Here is a 27,855-nt window from a genome sequence, read left to right as displayed (position 1 = left end):
GCTTTCCATCGGCTGTGGTGAAGACGACAACTTCCATGATTCATTCACTGCATCATCAAGCTATGTTTGTTGTTGTTTTGAAGCAACTTCTAGCGGCTAAACATGCATACTGTGCCTTTACATATTATATACACACAAATTGTATGTATGTGGATGCGTATTAACTCCCTGAAGTCTGAAAATGCGCCGACGCGTTTTGCAGGATTTTTTTTTCACATTGCAGCAAAACAGACTTAAAATACTCTGTCATTTCTTGTCATAGAGACATAATATATCAATTGAAACTATAGAATGTCTTCTTTTATTTGTGTACACTCAGAGTAAAAACACAATGTTGTGCTTTTTGTAAAATAAAGAAAACTAACATGATGCGTGATCTCTCGTCTCCCTCTGAACAAAGTCCAATCTGATAGTTCTCAGAAAATGAACTGTAACTTATGAATACTAATGACAAAAAAAATGACATTTATGTCTAAAAAAACGTTGAAATGTCAGGTTTTAAATCAAGCAAGTCAAATCGAAAACAAACATTCTGTGTTTATGTAATCTGTATGAAAAGAGAGCCATGTCAGAAGTCAGTGATTCAGCTCATTATCTGCTAATGCGGCCACGCCCACAGAGCCAGCACTATTCAGAGGCAAATTCAGAGGCAATACTTGTATGCATTGTCTCAATCGTGTATTTATTGTCCTGAAAAGTGTTTATCTGTATGTTAAAGCCATGGTTAGCGACCTCTAGAAGACATGCCGTTAGTTCCTGGTTCCCATCTTCTTTATATGAATTTGTGGCCTAAAGGTGTACAGAGAGCGCCCTCCGGCTGCAAGTATGAATTGAAAACACAGTATTCAGCACTCATAGTGATGATAATAAATATTGAATAAATATTACTCCACAGTATAGAATATTGACATAAACGTATAAGAATCCATCAATATTTCTCCAAATGTGCATGCTTTTAAGCTACAAGCCTATATGAAATGCCATAGAGGTAACATAATTGTTCAGACACTTTGCATCACAGAAATACATTACATTTTAAAGAATATAATAGAATACCATTATTTTAAATTGAGCTGAGACATGATTACAGAGGGTTTTTTCACAGCCTACCTGACTGAAAGGCCTCATTAATATGCAAGTCATTTCAGGTCATTATTATGTGATTCTTTTGTCTTCTCGGGTGCAAATGACCCATTATTCATGATGATTCACGCTTCCATGCATACTGTGTTTCTTGACAAAAGTGTCTTACAAAAACTAAATCAATATATTGTTTTATATGAAGGAGTAGTCAGCATAATTTTTTACATAATTCTGAAGCAAAAACTCTAGTCTACAACCTCCAATACCCAGAAGTCTTGTGAACACAGATTTAACACTCTGAGGTCTAAAAACGCGCCGGCGCGTTTTGCAGGTTTTTTTTCACATTGCAGCAAAACAGACTTAAAATACTCTGTCATTTGTTGTCATAGAGACATAAGTAATACATCAATTGAAACTATAGAATATCTCCTTTTATTTGTATACACTCAGAGTAAAAACAAAATGTTGTGCTTTTTGTAAAATAAAGAAAACTAACATGATGCGTGATCTCTCATCTCCCTCTGAACGAAGTCCAATCTGATAGTTCTCAGAAAATGAAGTGTAACTTAGTGAATACTAATCACAAAAAATTCATACTTATGTCTAACAAAACGTTGAAATGTCAGGTTTTAAATCGTGCAAGTCAAATCGAAAACAAACATTCTGTGTTTATGTAATCTGTATGAAAAGAGAGCCATGTCAGAAGTCCGTGATTCAGCTCATTACCCACTAATGCGGCCACGCCCACGGAGCCAGCGCTATTCAGACGCAAATTCAGAGACAACACATGCATTCATCATCTCAATCGTGTATTTATTGCCTTGAAAATTGTTTATCTGGATGAAAAAGCCATGGTTAGCGATCTCTGGAAGACATGCAGTAAATTCCTGTTTGTTTTCTTCTATTGATAAGTTTTAAGTGAGTTTTTGTTTCTTTAGCGCCCTCCGGCTGTAGTATGAATTGGTAAACACCATTCATGGAATATCGTCTTCTTCTTAGGTGAATTTGTGGACTAAAATGCACAGAGCGCCCTCCGGCTGCAGTATGAATTGCAAACACCAGCGCTCATAGAGATAACAATGAATATTAAATAAAAAATAACTCCTCTGTATAGAAAATTGACATAAACATATGAGAATCCTGTATTTCTCCAAATGTGCATGCTTTTAAACTAAAAGCCTATATTCAGACTCTTTGCATCACAGAAATACATTATATTTTAAAGTATAATATAAAACCATTATTTTATATTGTAATAACATTTTTCTGTATGTTTCATATACCATGATGGGCTTGAGACATCACAGAAGTTTTTTTTCACAGCCTACCTGACTGAAATGCCTCATTAATATGCAAGTCTTTTCAGGTCATTACTATTCAATTCTTTTGTCTTCACAGGTGAGAATGAGCCATTATTCATGGAGATTCACGCCTCCTCGCATACCGTGTTTCTTGGCAAAAAGTGTCTTACAAAAACTAAATCAGTATATTGTTATAAATGAAAGAGTAGTCAGCATAATTTTTACATAATTTTGAAGCAAAAACTCTAGTCTACAACCTTCAATACCCAAAAGTCTTGTGAACACAGATTTAATATACTTTTATTGGCCTTATATCAGTGACTTAAGTTTTTTGTTTTTTCAGTAACCACGCATAAACGTTATTCCTTCAAAAACACAAACATGTACACACATGTTCCTCACATATTATGGTAGCCTAGTTTGTGCTGAATACAGTGTAATGACACTTGTGTCATTAATATGTTTATGAACAACTGAAAAAAGCACAAATGTCAGGGCATGTCAAAACTTCTCCAGGCCCCAAATCAGCCTCAGACTCCAGAGGGTTAATATACTTTTTTTGGCCTTATTTCAGTGACTTAAGTTTTTTGTTTTTTCAATAACCACGCATAAACGTTATTCCTTCAAAAATACAAACATGTACATACATGTTCCTCACATATTATGGTAGCCTAGTTTGTGCTGAATACAGTGTAATGACACTTTTGTCATTAATATGTTTATGAACAACTGAAAAAAGCACACATGTCAGGGCATGTCAAACCTTCTCCAGGCCCCAAATCAGCCTCAGACTCCAGAGGGTTAATTGTTTACTTGATACGGTTTTTAAATACCTGAAAAACATCTCTGCAGTACTTAGTACAGCTGTATAAAATAGGCAAATTGCATTCTTGCTTAGCAAAAGTCTAGTCCCCAGCCAATACACCTCTCCCTGCAGATGGCAAACACATTCAATAAGTTAGGTCATGCCAGCTCTGCCATCTCTGAGTTTGAGGTGATGGATTCTTTGAGAACAGAACTTCTGCAGAAAATTAGTATGCGCAAAATGTAGGGCTGTATGTGTCATGCGTGGCGTAGTGCCATAAATCATGTGAATACGTGTGTATACAGCCTGCACGTCTTGCATGATGTCTGCTTGCATAGCTGTATTTCTAAAGACCACTGCTTTCTGCAACTTCAAGAAGATTCATAGTCCTCTCTGATGCTTTTAGGGCAAGAGTGCAGTATGAATGGGTGTTGATGGTCGCTTAGATTAGCGACATTGACCCTGAAGGATACCCTTTTTGAGGATTTTTTTAAAATATGTACTTTTGCACACATCCATATCATGTAGAGGGAACCACACAGCACTGTTCTGAAGTGGCTTGTATTTATTGTTCTCAGTTTAGTGCTATGAGGCTTACTTTGAATTAGCATGTTTACAGCTGGCACAGAAAGAAAATGCTGCAAACGTTCCCAACTGACTGACTGATTCCAGCTCCATTCCCGCTCTACCAAGGTTCTGCTGGGATTAAACTTTTAATAGATGAGAAGATGCCAAGCACAGGTGGGAAATTACAGTCCACCAGGAATGCACGCAAGCCCTTGACATGTTAGAGGAGACCTAGAAACAAAACCCTAAAAGGAGTGGGAAAAGAAATGGAAGATGGAGTCTAAGAAGGAGAAAATATGGAACAAAAGTCATAACATGCCAGTGTTGGCTTGTAGCTTGACATTTTCAATGCAGTTAATGCAGACAAAAAAAGTAGCTACACTACAAGCTACAGTACAAATATATATAAAAACGTAATAAATGGCCCTATTTGATTATATTATTTGTGAATGTATATAATAATAGTATTAATAGTAACTAATTGCTGTTAACTGGAAAAGCTGCTCTAGTTTGAAAACAAGCTGCTATGTTTGTACTGAAAAATTTAGTTAAGTCAGTGGCATTGCTATTTTTTAGTCGGTTACTCTCCAACATGATACCGACCCTGTCCTTGCTGCACTACCCGGAGAATACCGTGCCCCATGAGTCTCTGCAGCATTAAAATGGTGCAAGAGTCTGTGTGTCTGAGAAAAAGGGATCACACCTCTCACTCGGCATCACCACTACAACCATTCATCAAAGTGCTGTGACTCAGTAAATATTCATCAGCCACTTGCAGTGAGTGACAGCAAGCACAGAACACAGCAAACACCAAATTACAAGCAGAGCAGAGATAGAAGAGTGCAGGAAGGAGGCAGAGATTTGGTAAGAAAGGAGACATGGTGATGGAAATAAGCTGTTGAAATGTCTGTGCAGTTATTCATTAAGAGATCATGAGAGACAGACAGACACTAGTGTGCCCTTGAGAGCTGAATGTACGTGACTTGAGTGCCGATGTGTTATTTTGACCAGAGCACCTGTACATGGACTGTGATTGTATGTGTGTGTTACAGTGTGAAGAGCGCACATGGTGGCACCTGGTCTTCAAACTCTTTCTCAAGGTGCAGGCAGACTCTAGTTCAGATTACAAAAAAATAAATTAATCAAGCATGCAAGTTTTTTTTTTTTTTTAATTGCATCAAAAGTTAAATGAATCTTTTGGAGCCCAACAAATGATGCATTAATGCAGTTTTTGGTTTTATTTTATTTTATTTTTATTTTGCTTTTTTCCCAAATTTATGAGCTAGTCGTAAAATATCTTTTGGTGATGGAGGAAAATCATCTTGTAATGCTTAGCATGAGATTCTTATGAAGTGCCTTAGCAATTTATCTTGACCTTTTGAAGTACCGTGTCCTTAATTGTGGGTCACAGTCCTGCAGTGTGACTGTTCTGACAGCTGTCTAGTAAAGAACCAAGCAGACCACTTTTGCCCAGCCACATCTGACTCCAGGCCAGGCTTTAGACCGCTTTCATTAGTGCAAGGACTTGCTTGGGTTTGTGCAGTATTATTTCAGTTTCACATGTGAATGAGGACAGCAGGATAGCTGTGAACTGCTGACTTAAAATGGCCAGTCTACACTGTCAGTCATGAAAATCTTAGCTATGATGTGTATAGCTTACAGTCTGACATAAAAGACGATTGATGTTTGACTGTCTGCCTTTGCTTTTACCCAAGGATGCCTCTTGGGTCATAGCATACAATCTAACAAGCAACAGTCAAAAACTGTTGGGAATAAAAAAAAACACTGTGCACCCAGCTTAATACAAAAAGCCCACATCCCATCAAATGGAGAGCCATTGTCATTATTTCTGTGTTTTATTCTATAGTATTTTTATCCTTTGTCATTCGCTTCTGCTGCTGAGTTGGTAGGAATACCACATATTTTAACTTTAGCAAGGATGCATTAAATTGATCAAAAGTGAGAGTAAAGACTTTTACATTGCTACAAAAAATCATATGTCAGATAAATGCCGTTCTTTTGAACTTTCTATTCATCAAAGAATCCTGACAAAAATGTTTCCACAAAATACTGAAAAGATAAGTTTCTTGAGCACCAAATAAGCATATTGCAATGATTTCTGAAGGATCATGTGACTGAAGTAATGGCTGTTGAAAATCCAGCTTTGCCATCAGAGGAATAAAAAAAAAAAAACATTTTAAAATATATTAGTAGAAAAGTTATTTTGAGTTGTAATAATATTTCATGATATTGCTGTTTTCACTGAATTTTTTTTTTATCACATAAATGCATCCTAGGTGAGCCTAAGAATTAATTAAAACTCAAAAACCATTAAAAAACGTGTGTGTGTATGTGAATTAAGCAATTGTTCAAATTCTTAACTCTATGTGAAAGTGGTAATAAAAGCAAGCACCGCTAATAATGATCTTTAGCATTTTACTGTATCACAGCAGAATTCGTAATGTAACTGGACCGTGAGCTATTCATTAGCTTTAATGGTGACCGTGATACTTGATGAGGCAAACGTGATTTCATTCTTTCACTGATACACTTAATTGGGGTGAGGACCTAAACATGATTTTCAGTGAACCTTTCTTTTAATATCAGTGTGTGACATTTCGCGGCTACGTCTTGGCAAATTGAGGCCGGTGGTATTAAGCTTTGTAATTTTAAAATCACAACCGAAAATTGGAATGGGATTAATACAAGAGGAGAGAATCCTCAGGAAACCCCACAGTTCAAATATATGTGATTTGTTTTCATTTCCAATAACCCAAACTTCAAAAGAATTCCTCAACCATGGCAAATACACAGTACGCACACTCAAGCTTTCCAGTATTGCGTTCTCTCAATATTTACACAATTCTGCTGCTACTTTCCACTAGCTAAGATCAGCAGAGCCTGTAGTTTCATTTGCAGCACCCACATTTCCAGTCACACTCCAGTGGGTTTGCAATCTGAGCCTGTATGGATAAGTAATGGCTAAGACCTGTATGAAATAAATGTAAATGCAGAAATGCTGGAAAAACGCAGCCGAAAGCTTCCAGCAAACAATACGCAACCCGTGTCTGTGGACGTGAACTCTAGTGTCTCGGTCTGATGATTGAAGGTGATCGCTTCTGACTGTGCAGCATTTTATCTGGTCAGAATATACAGTATGTTTCATGTTCTGCTTTCTACTTGTGCTTCTCAGATTTCTCGGGGGGAGGAAATACAGAAATAAGTTTGTGACCTTAAAAAGTTAATCTAATATCCTTAGCGTTAACTGCACTGGAGCTTGAAATTAATGTTGGATTTTCATTTCAAGAGCATCAGCAAAGTTAAGTGTCTCGGGGAAAAGGCAAGTTGTCCATTCTGAAATAGTCTGCAATACCTAACACACATGTCATAATGTGATGAAGAACCTCTAACACCGAAGGCAACTGCTAGGCAGCATTGTTATATGAAGACAGGCTTTTAAGAAATCATAATGCCACTTCTAGGACAAATTCAAGTGAGCCTTAGAAATAACCAAGCAAATATTGCATCACTATGATACTTATCTTTTGGTAAAAACTGAGCAATAAATTGGAAAATAGGATATTTATAAATAAAACCACTGCTTCAGATGCCGTTTTTATTAATTCCACCAACAGGATGTTACATAAACATTGAATTCAAATGTACCTTTTAGCCATTCTACATCTGTATACTCCCAGCATTTTTGGTAATAGTTTCATCATGCACTGATTCACCAGGAGCGTGATGACTTGACCCTGCAAAACGCTGAAACCTTTCATTTATGGTTACTCATATTAAGATGCGTCTAAACAGCCAATCACAGCGACCGTGTTCACCAGCTCACCAGTTGACTGTTATTTAGAGTTCAGCATGGCTTTTGGCCTCATGACTCATTTGTGGAAATTGCACTGGAAATGTTTTTTTTTTTTTTTTTTTTTTTTTTTTTTTTTTTTGCGCTTGGTCTCAATGCACTTTATAGAATACAAATTGGTGATAATAAAACATTCCTTGAGAGAGATGATGCATACAGAATAGAGCCACAAGGCAATTAGGCTTTATGGTGTTTAGTTCAAACCCACGTTTTACGTGCCTTACTGATGCATAGGTTAAAACTGGAGCAGTTTCATTTGTGGATTTTAATTGAAGGTCTTTCTGGAGGTCTGATCTGAAGCAATTTAAAAGTGCTTTAAATAATCTGTTCAGGCAATATTATAATCTTCATATAGCTCTTTATGCAGTAGTTTAGCCTGTATAAACAGGGGTGCACATAACTGCTGCGCATGCGTGGTAAAAATAAATGATGCATACCAGAAGACGTGGAGGCGCTTTTGAGTACGAGCATTTTTGGGGACAGGGACACAGGAGTAGGATTTTTCTCCATCTCTGGTAAGATAGCAATCATAATGATAAGTGTGATCATCAATTATTAGGGGTGCGACGGATCGCAGTTGATCCGTGATCCATACGGACCAGGCCCTGTGGTTCGGCATGCATGTGATTTGTGGATTAACTGCTAAGTTTAACCATCATAATGTGAAAGTTTATCATTTGGATGTGTTTTGTCTTGCCAATTTACACATTCAAAAGATTTTAAACACGGAAGAAGAGTCAAAAATCAGGACTTGCGCACCTCACGCACCTGAAGCGCGCGCATGCTGAGAGAGAGAAAGAGAGAGGCTTTCAGACAGCGCCACACTATATGAAATCTTCTTTCAAGTTTACTTGCACTTGAATGGACACGTACACACAAAATTTTGTCAAAATACCCATTTCGGCAAGTATTCTCTTGGTTATGTCATAAGTGAACGGTTGAAAAAGAAACTGGATGTGTGTCAGTATATTCGGTCCACGCATTTGGTCTTAAAGTGACAGCAGCCTAATATTCCTGCTGTTGTCTGTGTCATTAATGTTAGTAAAATAAAAACAAAACATCATCCTCCTCATCATCTGCCATGTTCGAGAGCAAAGAAGATAGTGAGGAGAGCAGTCAGGACGAAAGTGATGACGACAACTTGTAGGATAAGAATGTTGCGTAAAGTTTGAGTACCATGCAGCATCTCCAGGTGCTCCCTTGAGAACCAGACCAAAAGTTATGTGCACCCCTGTGTATAAAGATATAGAAAGGTATAGACTACTGTTCAAACGTTTGTGGTCAGTAAGATTAATACGTTTATTCAGCAAGGACACAAATTGATAAGTGGGATTAAATACATTTATATTGTTACAAAATATTTCTATTTTAAATAAATGCTGTCCTGTTGAATTTTCTGTTCATCAAATAATCTTGAAAAAATGTATCGCTGTTTGCAGAAAAATATTAAGCAGCACAACTGCTTTCAACATTGATAATAATCATAAATGTTTCTTGAGCACCAAATCAGCATATTAGAATGATTTCTGAATGATCATGTGACACTGAAGACTGGAGTAATGATGCTGAAAATGTAGCTTTTAATAACATTTTAAAATATATTTAAATAGAAAACGATTGTAGTATTTCATAAAATTGCTGTTTTTACTGAAATTTCTTTTCTATTAAATAAATAAGCCTTGGTGAGCATGTATAAGAAGCTTTTTTTTCAAAGACATTTAAAAAAAAAAAACGTACCCACCCAATTTTTTTTTAATGGTAGTGCGTGTATATATACAAGATAAAAATCTCCATCAACTCCATCTGTGTGGTCTAATGTCTCTTGTTCATTACGCTTTCTTTTCTTTCTACTGTTCTCTCTCGCACACACTTAGCCAGGGCAGTTTGTTGATGAACACAGCAGATGTTGCATTCAGGGTCCAGGAAGAATCAGTGGCAGCAGAAATGGTGAGCACTAAACTGTGAGATATGGATGGGGTTTGGCTTTGTCCCCCACTCCATTCCTTTGATAAACCTTTGAGACAAGACAGATAGAGTGGAAAAAGCCTTCTCATTCATGCCTTTGGCTTGGAGATACAACAAAGTAAAGCTTTTCCTCCTTTTTTTTGTATAAATAAGTACCCAGAGTCAAAAACTCTTGCATTTAACTAAATAAACCTCTGAACCACACCACAACCACTGAAAACCTCTCCAGTGTTTCTTTCTCAAGATGAGGCAGTGGAGAATCTGAAGAAAAAACTGAATCCGAAGAATGAAATCATCACGCCGGCTGCCACTTGTGCGTTCATATTAGAACAGCTTGCAATCTGTCACCAAATGAAACTGGCATGGATGACACTAAGTGAGGGAGCGTGGGATGAAAAGATGGCTTGTAGGAAGTAGAGAGAGAAACTTGGACTGATTACCATTGGAATTCCCCAAGTAACTTTATTGAGTCCAATTTGATTTACACCAGCAAAGTCTGGCATCCAGAATGCCAGCCTTGTGTAAATGCCAATCAAGATTCATTCAGTATGATGAGGCCTGATTTCCAGTCCAGGAGAGAGCCAGAGAGTGTGGATTTTAGTCCAGATAGGCACTGTATTTATTGGAGTGTAAATGAGGCAGTGAGGAATGAATGTGCAGCCAGTTGGATTATATCAAAATCTTTTGCAGCTATTTTATTTTCTTTGATTAATTTGAGTAATTTTATTTTATTTGAGGTGAACTCACAGATGAGGGACTAATACGGTTCTGTAGTGAAATAAGGTGTAGAAAAATGAATTGGAAAGGGCGATAGAGAGGAAGGCAGTAAATTTAAGTATGGTCTTAAATGACGTAAGGGCTTTAGGTCTTGTAAAAAGAGGGATGAAAAGCAAAAGTGTTTGTGCTTTGTGAAGGGCTGGGGCCATTTGGGGTGCCTCTGGACAAACTGAAGCAGCAGTCCTGACAGATTAGAAGAGCTAAGAGGCTGAGGGCTGCTGGGTATTTTTAGAGTGATTTGGAGTTCCTGACAATAATGATGATGATAATATTGCGGTTCTACAGACGGAGAGAGAGATGCCACACAGCATGTCTAGATAGTTTTCCACTCTTTGTGGGATAACAGGATTGCTGAAATCTGATCTTGAACTTGAACAGGGCCCTTTAACAGAAGGTGATCATGTTACAGGAGCTCCCCAAGTTCTTTGAGCAAACAAATTTAAAAATATTAGAACAGAAATACAACGGTAAGGTAAAGTTTCAGCTAAATCTTGATATCTGCTCTAGCTCTCCTTTGAGCATTCAGAATTGTAGTAGTGATGTCTGAATCCTTCATCACAAATCAGACTGATCCATTTCTTGAGTTCAAATCACTGTCTTAATGATCCATTCACAGGGTTTAACAGCTGACTAGAAGGGAAGATTATGTGTCCATAGGAACTTAAATTTCAGTCTTTTTCTTCATATAATCATAATTATTCCTCTAAAGTCCTCTGGAAATAAAAATAGTTGTGTATATTACCATTCAAAAATTCAAAAACCAAGGCTGCATTTATTTGATCAAAATACAGTAAAAACAGTAATGTTGTGAAATTTTAAATAACTGTTTTTTATTTAATATATTTTAATACATTTTGGCCCGGTTTCACAGACAGGGCTTAGATTAAGCCAGGATTAGTCCTTAGTTCAATTAGGACATTTAAATAGCTTTTATAAATGTACCTTAAAAAACATAACTGGTGTGCATCTTGAGACAAAACAATGGCACTGACATATTTAAAGATGTCACTGCTAGCTGGTTTCAGTAAAAACAGCTCAAACATGCATATTTTAGTCGGGGACTAGCTTAAGCATTGTCTGTGAAACCAGGGGCCAGATTTACTAAACGGGGCAAATTAGCGTGAGAGCGCAATTCCACATGCGCAGATGCAATGTTATAATTCACGCCTTTTCAGCTCTAATTATGCAATTTGCTGAATTTTCAGCATCATTACTCCAGTCTTTAGTGTCACATGATCCTTCTGAAATCTTTCTAATATGCTGATTTGGTGCTCAACAGACATTTTTTATTATTATCAATATTGAAAACGGTTGTGCTGCTTATTTTGTGGTAACAGTGATACATTTTTCAGGATTCTTTGATGAATAGAGAGCTCAATAAAGAGATTTTTTTTTTAATGGAAATATTTTTTTTACGTTTATGTCTTTACAGATATTTTTTAATTCAATTTTATGCATCATTGCTGAATAATTTTACTAATTTCTTTAAAAATAAAAATCGTAATGACCCCATACTTTTTAATGGTAGCGTAGCAAATGGTTTGTTTTTACTTAATATGCACTGCCCTTAGCATAATGTATATTAATATTGCTTGCATCAGATGGGACTTATTATGTAATTTTTAGGTTTGTTATCATTTTAATTAGTGTGTTGCATATGTATTCAGTAAATATTTCACATCCTCTCCACAGGTAATTCCCAGATGGGGGCCACTATAGTAGACGCCCTGGATACCCTTTACATAATGGGCCTCCATGACGAGTTTAAGGACGGCCAGGAGTGGATCGAGCAAAACCTGGATTTCAGTGTGGTAAGTGGCCAAGACTCGAACATGAACTCGCACAAGATCACTAACAGCACTTGTCTTTGTAGGTTTGGGGCAAAGCAAGTCTGTTTTTGTTTATAGACACAGTGATATCTCAGGACACTGTTATTTCACAGTGGTAAGCCGTATACTTTGGCAGCCGGCTGACACAGCTGTATTAACAGTCATTCGACACCCCATAACTCCTCAAAGACTTCAGTCCTCAGCGTGTGTGAATCTTTCAGGTTTTGATCAGATTATGGTGGCACTTCGTGGAAAACGTGTGGTGAGAACAGAGTTGATGTGACACATCACCGTATCTAGGAGACGAGACTGGCGCCATGGAAACAATGCGAACCGGCGGAGCTCTGCCTCCAGAATTAGCCGGTGATGTTGAGGAAAAAATGGAAGACAAAAGAGACGTCAGAGAACGAGCGGGGCCAGCGAGTGGCCCCAGGGGCCCTGTGTCTCCTGCTCTCCTTCTCTCTCTGCATTCACATTCTGACCCATTAATGGGATTTCTCCAGTTTCTCTCTCTATCGGTTGTTTTACCGCCCTCTCCTTCATCAGATATGGAGAACCTGTATGGTCTTCTCAGCTTTATCATCTCTCTGGTCTCCATGTGTTGTCATTTTTCTCCCGTCTCCCTTCTGCTGCCTTTCTCTTAGAAGGACTCCCAGCTCCTGAAATCTCCTCTGCGTGTTTAGTTCATCTTTTTGGCTTTTCGAGCACTGACCTAATTTCATCTCTCTCCCCTCCTCACTGTTACTTTTGGACAAGTGTATTTTACGAAGCATGTGCACTTTAGGGGATGACTCACACTTGGACCGTTGGGTCTGGCCGTTGAGGGCTCAGCGTGTCACAGTGGGATGGAGGTGCTGGAAGTAATTTTTGGAGGAGGGGAATAAACTGCAAAGCATAGGGGAGGAAGGGAAACATGTGAAATTCTGTTTCTACAAAAACATTAAGCAGCACAACTGTTTTCAACATTGATAATGGTATTAAATATTTCTTGAGCAGTAAATCAGCATATTAGAATGATTTCTGAAGGGTCATGTGACACTGAAGATTGGAGTAATGATTCTGAAAATTCAGCTTTTACAATTACATTTTAAAATAGAAAACAGTTATTTTAAGTTATTTCATAATATCAAAGTAATAAATTACATTTTAAAATATAGTATTATATTTTGACTGTTTACTATTAGTTCATGATACCTAATGTATTATTTGTGAATTTCTGAAATACATTCAAATTAATTTTTTCAACCAGTTGGGTCTCATAAAATGCTGTCTATCATTTTAGAATTAAATGAATAGTTTAACATAGAATAGTTTCCCAAAAATGGAAAATAATGGAGAGAAAAAATTTCCTCACCCTGATGTCATTCTAAATATGAGACTGTTTCAGCTGTTTCTGTCAATACAATGAAAGTCCAAAACATCTGATTGAACCCGATTGCCTTTCATTATATGTACAAAAAGACACGGAGACATTTTTAAAAATAAGTTCTTTTGTGTTTCATTGAAGAATGCATGTCTCTCTCTCTCCCTCTCTCCCTCTCTTTGCTTCTGTTGTGATGATGGATGAGGCTGCCTGCCATCAGCATTAATCGCAGCTGTTAAACCAAAAACTGAATTAATGGACCTTGGTCAGGGAAGGGTCATATCTGAATTAATCTGGTGCATGTTCACTTTTGTCAAAATTAATAGACATGCTAAATGAATGCTAAGTGAAAGGGGTTGGTTAAAGCGTGTTCTTGTCTTATCAAATTAGTGTAAAACCTAGTCAATATAAGGTGCTTTAGAAAACCTGCTTGTATTTCATAAGCAATATTCAAAAACAGGTGCTGTTTTTAAGTGATATGGCTTATGGGATTGTGAGAGGGCTAAAACAGGATTTGGGGAGCTTCCACAACCATGCCATTGAACTTCACTTTGTTTAGATGTTTTTTTCTGCATTGGTTCAATTAGTTATTTTGCTATACTAGACTTTAAGATGTGCTGTGTGTGTGATTAGCCGCTGTTTGCACTGTGATCTTTGTTTGAGTGGAAAACTGCTTCATGGTAATTTTCTCGAAATAAAGGTTGAAGCTGACAAAATGGATGTTGATGATACAAACACATACACACATACTCTGCTCCAGCATTCATTTCAGTCTCTCTGAGAGATCATTGAATCAGCTTTGACGTAGAATTGAAGTTAATTTGAGAGCACTGCATGGCTGTTGTGTATAGTTGATATTTCATGCACATTAATGAAGCTGCTTAAATGTTTGTTTAAATTAGCATATATAGTACAACAGTTGACTTCTGGAAGTAAAAATAACCTTTGTTTTCTCCATAAAGATTGTTTTAACAATACTGTTCTTATAATCTCAAACGATTATGTATTTAAATATTTTGCTCAAAAAAAAAAAAAAAAAAACTTTAAATATATTGCATTTTATACCTGCATTTGCCATTCAAACATTTGGGATCTGTAAGATTTTTTTTTTTTCGTTTTTTTTTTTTTTTACAGTTTAAAATAGATTAATACTTTAATTCAAGAAGGATGCAAAAGTGATAGTAAAGACATTTATAATCTTAGAAAATATTTATACTTCAAATAAATGCTGCTCATTTCCAATTTCTATTTATCAAAGAATCCTGAAAAAATGTCATGGTTTCCACAAAAATGTTAAGCAGCGTGACTATTTTCAACATTAATAATAATAAGAAATGTGTGTTGAGCACCAAATCAGCATGTTAGATTAATTTCTGAAGGGTCACATGACAATGAAGACTGAAATGACGCTGAAAATTCAGCTTTGCAATCGCAGGAATAAATTACATTTTAAGATGTATTCAAATAAAGAAGTTGTTTTAAATTGTAATAATATTTTTATAGTATTACTGCTTTTTCTGTATTTTTGATCAAACAAATGCAACCTTGATGAGCATAAGAGACTTTAAAAAAATCATAAAATCTTAATTATATAATCTGACTTATATCTGACTTTAAGTTACAATTTTTATATTGTACTGATGTCAGTAGTTTTGTATTGTCATTGTTTTATTTAATATCATTTGCAATCATGTCTTTTTGAAGGTTTAATTATCATTTCCTCAAAATTAAGTTTGTTATGAATTATCTCTTAGGTGATTGTTTTTGTTTAGTCTTTTTTGAAATACTTGTGGGAAACATGCTTTGCGATCCAAAGACCTTGAAAAAGTGGGCAATCACTATTGTGCTCTTACTCGCTCTCATTTTTCCCTCTGTTTCTACAGAATGCAGAAGTATCTGTCTTTGAGGTCAACATCCGCTTCATTGGAGGGCTTCTGGCTGCATACTACCTCTCTGGACAGGAGGTATGTTATCATCACTTCTTATTGATTTTTGCGAGTGTATTTTTTATTTTTTTTTTCTCTGTCTGTGCAGTTCCATAGTTATTGTGGATGATCGAAGTGTGTACCGGCCTCTGTTTCTGGACAGAGAGAGTTCATCTTACGGTGGTGATGTTGGCTCAGAGAACTAGGAACGGCTTTTTCAGGGGAAATAAATGTCCCTCTCTCAAGCCCACGTTAATTAACGCTTCCATTCTCTCTTATCTGCCCATAGACATTAATGGAGAAGGGCACAAATACTCTCCCTCTCTTTTCCCTCATCACTGGGCAGCGTATCTCTGCTACTGCATATCATAATGTTCTCCTCCTTTTAGTCTGAAGGTGAAAATGCGAAGGAATTAAACTGCAGCCATGCGGCACGACCTCGCTGCCACTCCACACACTTCATTAGATGAGTTTAGATACTGGACGTGGAACTCGCCACACTTGCATACAAAGTCATCACACTCATCTGTCCCCTGCCTGCCTCTCTGTCCCTAGTGACCTTTTGTTCTGTCAGTACAATGTTTTGACATGCCTGGGTGTCAGGCCTCAGGTCCAGCACAGTCACACTATGTTCATCTGAGTGTTTCCCGCATATGCGCTGTCATAGACATGCAATACAGCATGTGCCGAATGTTGGAGGCAGAGTGTCAAATTTACTAGTGCTTGTACTGCCACTGGCAAACACAGAGAGAAGCGATCTGAATAAATGAATTGCTTCACGAGTCATTAAATCTGGATTAACAGTGAATTTATATATGTATGTAATATGTAATATAATTATATATGTATGTAATTACATATAGTCACTAAAAAGGCTACATACAAAATGTGCCCAAATTTGGCATCATCATTTGGCAACATCATGTACAGAGATTTTGTTTACAGAGATCAGAATCAAAGCAAGCACTGATGTTGCGAAAGTTGGTATAGCTTAAACAAAAGCAGCGCTCAGCAGATTAATTAAGGGTTGTTATTTTTGTTGTGGTTTTTTTTTTGCGTTTTTTACATTACTTTTGGTCCTTTCTTTCTTTACAGTAGCTTTATGATTCTTTTTTTTTTTAAAAGATGCACAATATATTTTTTTAATTTATCAGTATCTGTCAATATTTTACTTTTTCATTGTGCTGCTCATTTCCCCTATTTTTACATTTACCTTTGTTGTCATCCCTCACTGAAACTTAATCATTAGATAAAGCACTAATAATTTAAGTTAAATATAATCCTTAGTAAATCTCAAAATGAATATCCATTTTTCATGCTCTACATTATAATGTTGTGATGCCTAAATTCACTTGTAGCATTTAAAATCCTGGAGTTTAGATTCATATTTTATTCTTGATTTAATAATTAGACAAAATAGTAAATCATTTTAGTATTGATCATTTATACATAATATGAAAATTACCTTCATCACCCAGAACTACCTTTAATTTAGAGCTTTAATTCCTTATAGTAGTCACTTTTTCAAAAAGATGTGCCTACTCGCCTGGTAGATACAGTATCTTCAGCGTTATGGGAACCAATGCATCTTTTTCCATTGACAACCATTCAAAAGCCCTTCCAGAATCATTGAGTGCCCATGAGCGATGGCAGATTTAAAATTGCTTTCTTTCAGGGGGGATAATGCAACAGCCAAGAACTTACCGTTCAGATATATAGGAGTGCTAATGAATTACTTTCTCTAGGTTTTCTACTCTAGATCTCCTTGGCGCAGGCAGAGTGTCTATATATATGTCCCCTATATGCGGTGTAGGCAGCATAGAGCAGATGGTAGAGGCAGTGAGTGAAGGCAGAGTGTCGTAGACTGAAAAGCCATGCCTCCAAGAGATTTTTGATCATGCATGATGGAGAGAGCCGCTGGGGGTAGAGGGAATGAAAGAGAGTCAGGACTAGAGAGAGTTTTGTACTGGACTCATGTCCAGCTGGTGTTTCTCAAGAAGAGAATTTGATCTAAAGACCGAGGACTTTTATCAGCTCTAGAGGTTATCTCTCCTGTGCAAGACCACATCCTCCATCCCTCTCTCTTTCTTTAGCCTGTCAGCCGGCTCCAGCAGAACCCCTGTGCAGTGATGGATGATGTTTACTCTGCTGTCCCTCTGTCCTCTCTTCCACTCTCTTTTGGTCCTCTTGATTTTTCTTTTATCCTTTTCTTTCATCTCTCTCATCTTTGTCTTCTTTCGTCTTCCTCCCTTGTTCCTCAGCTCCTCTCACCCCTGCATCCCTCAGCAGTGTTGATTCATGATGGCAGAGCAGAGTAGTTTGGTACATGCTGTGTATATTATACACCATGAAGCCAAAGTCTGCTTCTTTCATTGACAACCATTCAAAAGTAGTTAGTAGCATAGTTATATTCAACCCAGGATCATTGGAAATACGTGACTCTTTCTGCAAAACTTAAAGGATTAGTTCACTTTTAAATGAAAACTACCCCAAGCTTTACTTACCCTCAAGCTATCCTAGGTGACTGGATGACTGGATGGCTTTCTGATGAACACAATCGGAGATACTTTAATAAATGTCCTGATACATCCAAGCTTTATAATGGCAGTGAACAGGGGTCGCGAGTATGAGCTGAAGAAAGTGCTTCCATCCACATCCATCCATTATAAACGTGTACTCCACACGGCTCCAGTGGGTTAATAAAGGCCTTCTGAAGCGAAGCGATGCATTTGTGTAACAAAAAAAAAAGCCATATTCTTTAATGTGCTTTGTTGAAAAATAGAGGGAGAGAAAGATGGAAAGTATTGGGTTAAGTTGGAGATGATGTGAATGAAAGGAGTTTAATAAAGCCATCCACTCAGCAACCTGTCTTCATTAGAGAGGAGATGACTGATGATGGAAAGCGGTGTGCATTTCTCTCTTTTTATTTATTTATTTATTTATTTATTTATATTTTTGACTTTTTTTATTATTATTATTTATACACTTATGTCCTAAAATAAAGGGTCTTCAGCAGTGTTGTGCACGTTACTTAAAAAAATTAATTAGTTATAGTTACTAGTTACTTATCACAAATAGTAATGGAGTTAGTAACGGAGTTACATAATTATAAAAGTAACTAATTACCAGGGAAAGTAACTATTGTGTTACTTATAAAAAAAAAAAAAAAAAAAAAAAAAAGTCAAATAATTTGGAATCTCCTAAGTCTAAAAATAAATTATTCTTGATCCGACTCATGATCCGCTCTTGCTCACGACATGAAATTTCTCTAAACTGTACTAAGTGTTGGTAGCCATTAAAGAAAACGTAGTTTCATATTTGTTTAAATAGTCCTGTGTTATGTTTTAAATTCATTTATTTGATTATGAAAAGTGAACAGCATGAGTAAGATGCATCATAAGACGTGCAATATATGGGGAGACATGGAGTGGGTCAGACATGATTTTGACCACTTCATTAAGTTTTGTTTTGTAGAAAGCCTTTCTTTAAAGTGAATTTCATTTTATAAAAATTGTATCTTAATTTTAATCAATGTTTCTTCAACCAATTGCCTGGATTTAATAAATAAGAAGCAAATATAACAGAAAATATAATCATGACAGAGGTGCCGGCGCGATCACTGGCACGTGAACTGGAGTGCGTCTTACAGGCTAAATGAACCGAAACTCAGTGTATAGGCTGCTTGCCTCACAAACATGAGAAAAATATCTATAGAAAGCTTGAAATATCCACTTTAACGAAAACGAAATAATTAAAAACGAAAAGAAATAGGCTACTCTGATTATGTAATCCGAATGAAATATATTCTCTCTCTAGGCGTGTCCAGTATATGCGGAGATGAGAGTCAGCAATGTCAACTTCATCTCTGCAGCCGACACTGATTCAGAAAACGTTTATTAATGAACAATTAAAATGTCTCCTTGCTATTTTTGTCACATTCATAATCATTACTTTTGGCGGTTCTTTATGGCAAGCTTTATGCGTTCGCTTGAGTGCTATATAGCCTATATTAAATGCTCATTATTATGGTTTATTCTCTCCAGTATTTAAGAAATTAAATTAATATAAATGTGATTAGTCAAATAATGGCTTAAATGAAAAACTACTAGTCGACTAGAAAAAAACTTATTTCGCATAGGCTATTTTCGATCCAGCATGTCACAAAGAGTGTTCTGGTTTGAGCTGGCGCTCCACTCGCATGCTCACAGACACACACACACAGAGCATCGAACATTATTATCAGTTTAAAATTATTAAAATTACACACCAGAGAAAACACTTTGCGGGTCATTTGGCTGAGAGAGAGCCTACTCGGATGAAAACCGCTTCAGTGAGCTTAATTATAGTAACGCAGCATTTTTTTGTCAGTAACGGTAACGGCGTTGTAATGGGGGAAAAGGTAATTTGTTTGATTGCTCGTTACTGAAAAAAGAAATGCCGTTAGTAACGCCGTTATTCCCATCACTGGTCTTCAGTACAGAGTCTTATAGTTGTAAGGCACTGTTAACTAATAATTATTATATTGGAAATAATTTTTTTTATTTTATTTATTACATTGTATAGTTTACCTAAAGGCATTCAATATTAGACGTGTGAAGACAAGCAAGAAGCACTTGTTCCTCTTTATGGTCGTCATAAGTGACTGGCTCAATAACGGTTTTGAATAACTCTTTCTAAATACGGTTTTTATAGAATTTTTTTCCCCTTCTGTGGTTAAGACCCTCATAACTTTTTCCAGGTACCTCACTGGCACACCAGCAATTTTGGATGACTTACTTTCAGGTCTCATGTCTAACAGTAATTTTCCAGTGGATTTAGAGAGCACGTTGTTAATTCTTATCTTTGAAATACTAATCCAGATTCTTTGTGCAAAAATCAAATAACATTTTTTTACCTTTCGCTTCTGCAGATACTCAGACATTTTGGCAGTTCTTTTTGAGATGGCTCAATTACATTACGTTTGACAGCCCAATTACTGTACAAATCAGTGGGTTTCTTTAAACACAGTGCTGATGGAGGTTTTATTTCTTAGCATTTCTTCAAGCCAAATAGGATCATAGGCTGCAAGTGAAGAACACAGGCAAATATTTGTTCTTTGTCTTGATTTGCAAATTTATTACAGCAACGATGGTGTGTGGAAATGGTGTTTGCTCCAGGCATTATGCAGCGGTTAGCTTTCTCCCTCTCGCCCTCCTCGTCACTCTCTCTGTTGATGCTCTGTCCTGTGGTTGTATATCCTTCACAGTGGTGGAGAATATGCGGTGTCACATTAGGGAGCAGCAGACTTTTCTATTGTCAAACATGGATCTCATCAAAGGCAGAACAGAACCGCAGCCCCGGGCCCAGTGGAGGCAAGATAAGGACAGAGATTTAAGAAGGGATTTGATGGATGAGAAAATGTTTGTCAACTACTCTTCTGCATGTTTGATGTGCTGCAGACTTTAGTCATGCCGTCACCTATCAAATCTCCTCTTGGAATACAAATAACTGGCCTTCTAAACCAACATTTCCTTATAAACATATCTGGTTTTCTAAGAGTCTTTGGTTTGTAGTTGTATTGCTTGGTCTGTAGATGAGAATGTGCCCAAAAACTCTCTGGAAACTGCCAGAAAGATGTTTTATGAGCTGTTAAGTTAACATCATTGAGCGCCTAACAAGTGGTTATATGAAGATTTGTTGGCTTTGTACATCTAGACCACCGGTTTTAGTGTTTATTTTGACATCCCAGCTGTGGTTTTGTTTGCCACACTCATTGATGTAAAATGAGACACACCGTATGCTGGGCCAGCGGAGAACTGAGACGAAATAATTGGTCAATCTTACAAAAAGCGTCCATGTGTTATTTCATTCCAAAAATCAAAAGCAAGGGGGAAAAATAAATTCTGCATTAAAAAGGGTTTGCATTGTGTTTTTCATAAAAGTTAAGCACGTCCCCAGTATCTCATTACTGTAATGGGGGAAAAATTTTTGCATTACCTGTAATGTTTAATAAGTTATTTAATTTTATACAACATGATAATAATAGTTATACTGCTTTTATGCTGATTTAGAAAATCATCAAAAAAAAAGAAAGAAAAGAAAATTCAATAAGTCTAATCCGAATCACTATTGAGAACAATTGGAATTATAAAATATAGCTGCAAGCAGCAATTGCGGGGCCAAGCACAAAAACGGCACAATAGCCAGCCAACATGGCTGTGTGCATCAGACCAACTGCAACAGTGAGCAATTAAAGACCTATTAAGATCATTCTAGGCAAACAAGCTGAAAAATGATCAAAAATGAGGATTTACTGGTTCATCACTTTCGACCAATAGCTAGCGCTGTGTCAAAATTGTTGTGGTATGGTCAGAGTGAGGTGACAATGACACTCGCAAAGTTTGGTGTCAACATGTCAAAGCATTGCAGAGATACAGCTTAAAGAGTGAGTTTTGCATCATGCCTTAAAATCGTTGCTCCGGTATATGAAAACGGTTTGATATATCAAATTGAAATCCATAATTTTTTGTCGGCATGGTCTGAAGATGATACGGTTCGATTTTGGTGAAAATCGGAGCAACGGTCTAGGAGGAGTTTGAAAAAGTATGTTTTTAAAGAAAAAACAATATGGCGGACAGGAAGTTCTGCCGACTATGTCAAATTTGATATCTATGTTCTCAGCATGACCCAAGGAATCTACTGAGACCAGTTTCATTACAATCGGTTAATACAGTCAAAAGTATTAGCATTTTTGTAAATTTTGTTATAACTTTTGACCACAAGGTGGCGCTGCACCAAAACTTTTTGAGTATTGTAAGGACGTGGTGCCAAAGACGCATACCGAGTTTCGTAACAATATGCTAATGCGTTCGAAATTACAGCATTTTAGCACAAAATTCAAAATGGCCGACGGCCAAAATGGCTGATATGTAAACATCATAAAAATCATATCAAATTCAGTGCAAATTTGGACAGCTGGTGGCACTAGAGGGATTGAGTTAGAGACTCCAAATTTGCTATGGACAAAGGTCAGACTGTCCTCTAACTGTGTGCCAAATTTCACAACTTTCCCGCAAGCGGTTCTATGGGCTGCCATAGACTTCAAGAGCGGAAGAAGGAGGAGAATAATAATCGAAAATAAAAATAAAAAGAACGCCAACAGATACAATAGGTGCCTACGCACCTTCGGTGGTTGGCCCCTAAAAAAGCTCAAAAGTGAACTATTTTTAATGCATTACGGTAATTAGAATTTAGGGGAATTGTTTTCTCTTGTGTTTGATTCTTTTTCAGTACTGTAATATTGTAATAAAAATTATTCTGTTCAGATTATTTTTTATTTTGACAATAATTGTATTAAGAAAAACACTACAGTAAAATACCAATACCCTCTATCTAATTTTACTTTACAAATATACACAATTTAAATGTCATATATTGTAGTGAGATTATTTTTTTCAATTACTAGTGGACTTAAATAATAGTATGCTTAATACAAAAAAAGTAAGCTTCATTTTCTTTAATGACAAAGATATAATTAAATATTTTCTATTTGTTTTGGGGTGAAATATGAGGTTCATTAATGGGGACAACAAATCCAGCTTTGTAGTCATTTAGTCATTTTATTTATATAGCACCATATAATTACAATGTACATTGTCCAAAGTGCTTTACAGTCATAGGTAAAAACAAACAGAAATAAAGCAAAAGGGGAAAAAAAAATATTTAAAAGCAAGAGAGAGTAAATGAGCTTTAATTTTGGACTTAAAAATAGACAGATTAGATGCTAATCTGATGTGTGATATTCCAAATATTTGGGACCGACTGCCTCAAACGCTCTATTACCCCTATGTTTCAGTCTGGTTCTTGGCACCATTAGTTGAATTTGATTCTCTGACCGAAGTGATCTAGAGGGCCGATGATTTGAATTGAAATGAGGTCAGAGAGATATGAGGGAGCAAGCTTATGAATGGATTTATAGACTAGTGTGAGTACCTTGTAATCAATTCTATATCTTACAGGCAACCAATGAGGGGGAAGCAAGTATAGGCATAATATGCTCCTTAATTTTAGAGATTTAGCGAAGATGAAAAAAAACTGGACCTGACAATTTAATTGACTTGTTTGTCCATTTTAAGGTCACTATCAATGATAAAACCCAAGTGTTTAACATATGGTTTAATGTCGGGTTCGAGATGAGTGAGCTTAACTTTTAAAATAGCTGAAGTGGATGCTAGACCAAAAACAATAACCTCAGTCTTTGATTCATTAAGATGCAGGAAATTTAGAGACATCCAGTTCGCTAGGTTTTTCAAACAGGCTGCCAATGTCTCAAAATCGCTTGTCTACTTTTTTTAAACATTAAATTCATGATTAATGGGTCTGAGGAATCTTCTGAAAGCAGCATCATATGTAGTTCAATCAAGAGTAGCTTCTTTAACCCTCAGGGGTCTGAGGATTTTTGGGACCCTGGAGAAGTTTTGACATGCCCTGACATTTGTGCTTTTTTCAGTTGTTCATAAACATATTAATGGAAAAAGTGTCATTACACTGTATTCAGCACAAACTAGGCTACAATAATATGTGAGGAACATGTATGTACATGTTTGTGTTTTTGAAGGAATAACGTTTATGCGTGGTTATTGAAAAAACAAAAAACTTAAGTCACTGAAATAAAGCCAAAAAATATATATTAAATCTTTGTTCACAAGACTTCTGGGTATTTGAGGTTGTAGACTAGAGTTTTTGCTTCAAAATGAGGTAAAAATTATGCTGCCTGCTTGTTCATATAAAACAATAGAGAGATTTAAATTTTCTAAAACATCTTTGGTCAAGAAACACAGTATGCATGGAGGCGTGAATCCTCATGTATAATGGGTGATTCTCACCTGAGAAGACAAAAGAATCACATAATAATGACCTGAAATGACTTGCATATTAATGAGGCCTTTCAGTCAGGTAGGCTGTGAAAAAACCCTGTGATCATGATTCAAATCTCATCATGGTGTAAATCAAACATACAGAAAAAACAGCAATACTGTGAAATATTATTACAATATAAAATAATGGTATTCTATTATATACTTTAAAATATAATGTATTTCTGTGATGCAAAGTGTCTGAACAATTATGTTACCTCTATGGCATTTCATATAGGCTTTTAGCTTAAAAGCATGCACATTTGGAGAAATATTGATGGATTCTCATATGTTTGTCAATTTTCTATACAGAAGAGTAATATTTATTCAGGATTTATTGTCATTACTATGAGTGCTGGATACTGTCAATTCATACTTGCAGCCGGAGGGCGCTCTGTACACTTTTAGTCCACAAATGCCTGAGCACTAAAGAAGAATAGGCAATCCAGGAACTAACCGAACTAACAGAGGACAGAGATCGCTAACAAGACAAGACAATAAATACACGATTGAGACGATGAATGCATGTATTGACTCAGAATTTGCGTCTGAATAGCGCTCCCTCCGTGGGCGTGGCCGCATTAGCGGATAATGAGCTGAATCACGGATTTCTGACATGGCTCTCTTTTCATACAGATTACATAAACAAAATGTTTGTTTTCGATTTGACTTACATGATTTAAAACCTGACATTTCAACTTTTTTTTTAGACATAAGTCTAATTTTTTTGTGATTAGTATTCACTAAGTTACAGTTCATTTTCTGAGAACTCAGATTGGACTTCGTTCAGGGGGAGACGAGAGATCACGCATCATGTTAGTTTTCTTTATTTTACAAAAAGCACAACATTTTGTTTTTACTCTGAGTGTACACAAATAAAAGAAGATATTCCACAGATTAAAATGGTGTATAGCTCTTAATTGTTTGTGCAACATTGACGGAGTATTTTGAGTCTCTTTCACACTGGTAAGAAAAAAAACGCGGTGGTATCACCGGCGATACCCTCAGACCTCAGAGTGTTAAAGAAGATTGTCTATTTTGACAACTTGTTCAGTGTTTTTCCTTGTAGACTCTGAGCTGTGTATCTCCTACATTTGTCTATTCTAAAGCCATGCAGTTTATTTATAAACTTCATTTTAAATAAAGGCAGAAAATGTGTTTGTAGAAATGTACTGACTGTCCCTATTTGCTTTGAGGAAATGAGAAGCTTTTGTCTAAATGCGTATGAACATTTTCACAGACGACAGCCTAATTTCTTCATTAAACAACGTCTCTGGTGCTGATGCTCTGATTGGCTGTGCTTGCGTCGGATTGGTGGTGTTTGTGTCTGCCTTGATTGGCAGCACCCGATAGCGCTGCCATGACGACTGATAGAATAAACACCAGGCAGAAGGTTTTTCATAAAAGACTGCAGATGCACAAACATACCGAGACCCAGAGTGAGAGAGAGAGGGCAGAAATCCAGCTTTAACCCTGAACCCCTGTGGAATCCTCTGTACAAACACTCATTCCCTCCATTTCCAATGTGTTCCCCATAATCTCTTTATATGCTTCCATTAGACGTTTAAGGAACATCTCAGGCTGAGGGCGCCATAGTGTATGTATTTGTGTGTGTGTGCGTTTGTGTACAGAGAGCGGAAGCTGTATCGAGGGGAATGTCCATGCTCATATCCTCATATGTGTAATAACAGGATCATCTCTGGCGCTTATGATCTGCATCAACCAGATTAGGCTTCAGCTTCGGAATCTGCATTCTGGGAATTACACACACGCACACAAACACACACCGCTCCAACTAGTAAAATCCTGAGGGAAGCACACATTCGGCCTAAATTAGCTTCTTTCTCTTGTCTTCTGTATTACTCTCTGCCTGTCTCTCACAGTTTCTCTACTCTGTTCTCAGCCTTTATTTGTTCTTCAACATTTTCTCCATCCTCTGAGTGACCATTTGCACCTGCTTTGTTCAACAGTATCTAGGTGCAAATAGAATCTGCCTTTTTTCTTTGTCCCCAGACTTGTTTTTCTCAAATGGTTTTATTTAGCGAGTTTCCTTTTGTAAACAGCATTGTGGTATTACTGTCATCTTACTTGCTGTGTGCTTGTCGGAAATATCTGAAAGGCTGTATACTCCTCACACATCTGTTCCAGTGAATTGCTGTGCATTTTAATAGACTCCACACATAAACATCCGTAAGACGGGTTGGAAATAAAAACCTCAGCAGTGGCTCGGGCAGCTGTGCAGTTTGTCTGAGAACCACAGGTCTTTTCTCTGCTACGTCTTCATTTTTATCTTCCGTCCTAAATAAACACGATCAACCGCACAGCTCCCGCTCTGATATGAGTGACAGATTTTACCCTGCTTTGAGAATTCTGCCAGTGAGTCATCAGTACAAGATATTTTTTAGCCATTGTTGCTCAAAAGCACTTGGTGGGATTGCAGACTTAGAGTCAGACAGTCTTGCTGAAATTATGATGGGTACTACTGGGGAGAAAATAAAATATTGATTGGTGCACATTTGAAATCTAAGAAAGAAAGAAAGAGAGAGAGAGAGAAAGAAAATTAATTTACTCGCCTGATATGTTCCAAAATCTGTTTGACTTTCATAAGGGCAAGAAAATGATGACAGAACTTTCATTTTTTGTTGAAGTGCCTAACTTGAGGCACAGTTGTGAACCTTCCATTTACCAGCTCTGATTCCACTACTCCACACCAAATACATGTTTTCCAATCATGTTGTCAAGGGTTGTCTTTGCTTTGAATGTGTCCATCTGTAGCAGCAGTAGTTGTTGATGCTAAATTACAGCTTTTCACAAAGGTTGAATCAGCTCAGATGATGAAATTTATGACGAGGGCAAACAAACCCCAGTGCGTCATCTCCCCTCTGACAGTCAGTGAGTAAACACATTCAGGTGTGTTGTTCATTGGGTATTTATTCTGTCTCAAATGTGTGTTCTCCTCCTCTTTCTCTCTCTTTGTGTGAGGCAGTGTAGTCGGTTTCCCTCTGCTGAGGCTGTGGACAGATTTTAGCACTCCAGTCAGAGTCTGTGGTGTTAGTTGGTCTACGGGGTGAATCACACAAAATCAATCAAGACCATGTCTTGGTCATATTTCACCTCAGGATAAAATAATTTTGTTAAATAAATAAGAATATTGTTGATAAAAGAAAGTTAAGCCTGTTTCAGAACCATTAGGGATTTTTGCATTGTGATAAGTGTCATTATGCACTACTGTTCAAAAGTTTGGGGTTGGTAAGATTGTTTTTTTTTTTTTTTTTTTGAAAGGCGCTCGATGAGAGAAAATCTCTTGGTTGTGAAATATAATTAAACATTTTTTTAAACTGTTTTCTATTTTAATATGTTTCGAAATGTAATTTATTCCTGCGATTGCAAAGCTGAATTTTCAGCATCATTACTCCAGTCTTCAGTGTCACATGATCCTCCAGAAATCATTCTAATATGCTGATTTGCTGCTCAA

General features: G+C 36.8%; 1 protein-coding gene across 1 annotated transcript in view; it reads left to right on the top strand.

The window, feature by feature from the left end:
- The window catches only part of man1a2 (mannosidase, alpha, class 1A, member 2), a 110,646-nt gene that overhangs the window by 58,525 nt on the left and 24,266 nt on the right, over positions 1 to 27,855 (top strand). Inside the window, exons 6-7 of the mRNA XM_048194248.1 lie at positions 12,062 to 12,180; positions 15,445 to 15,525. Of these exons, the coding sequence (XP_048050205.1) occupies positions 12,062 to 12,180; positions 15,445 to 15,525 (200 nt within the window). The remainder of the gene's footprint in view (positions 1 to 12,061; positions 12,181 to 15,444; positions 15,526 to 27,855) is intronic.

This window comes from Megalobrama amblycephala, linkage group LG6 (assembly GCF_018812025.1).
Source record: "Megalobrama amblycephala isolate DHTTF-2021 linkage group LG6, ASM1881202v1, whole genome shotgun sequence".
In the NCBI taxonomy this organism is placed as follows: domain Eukaryota; kingdom Metazoa; phylum Chordata; class Actinopteri; order Cypriniformes; family Xenocyprididae; genus Megalobrama; species Megalobrama amblycephala.
Note: the sequence above shows the minus strand (reverse complement) of the source record. Positions and strands in the feature narration are given on the sequence as shown.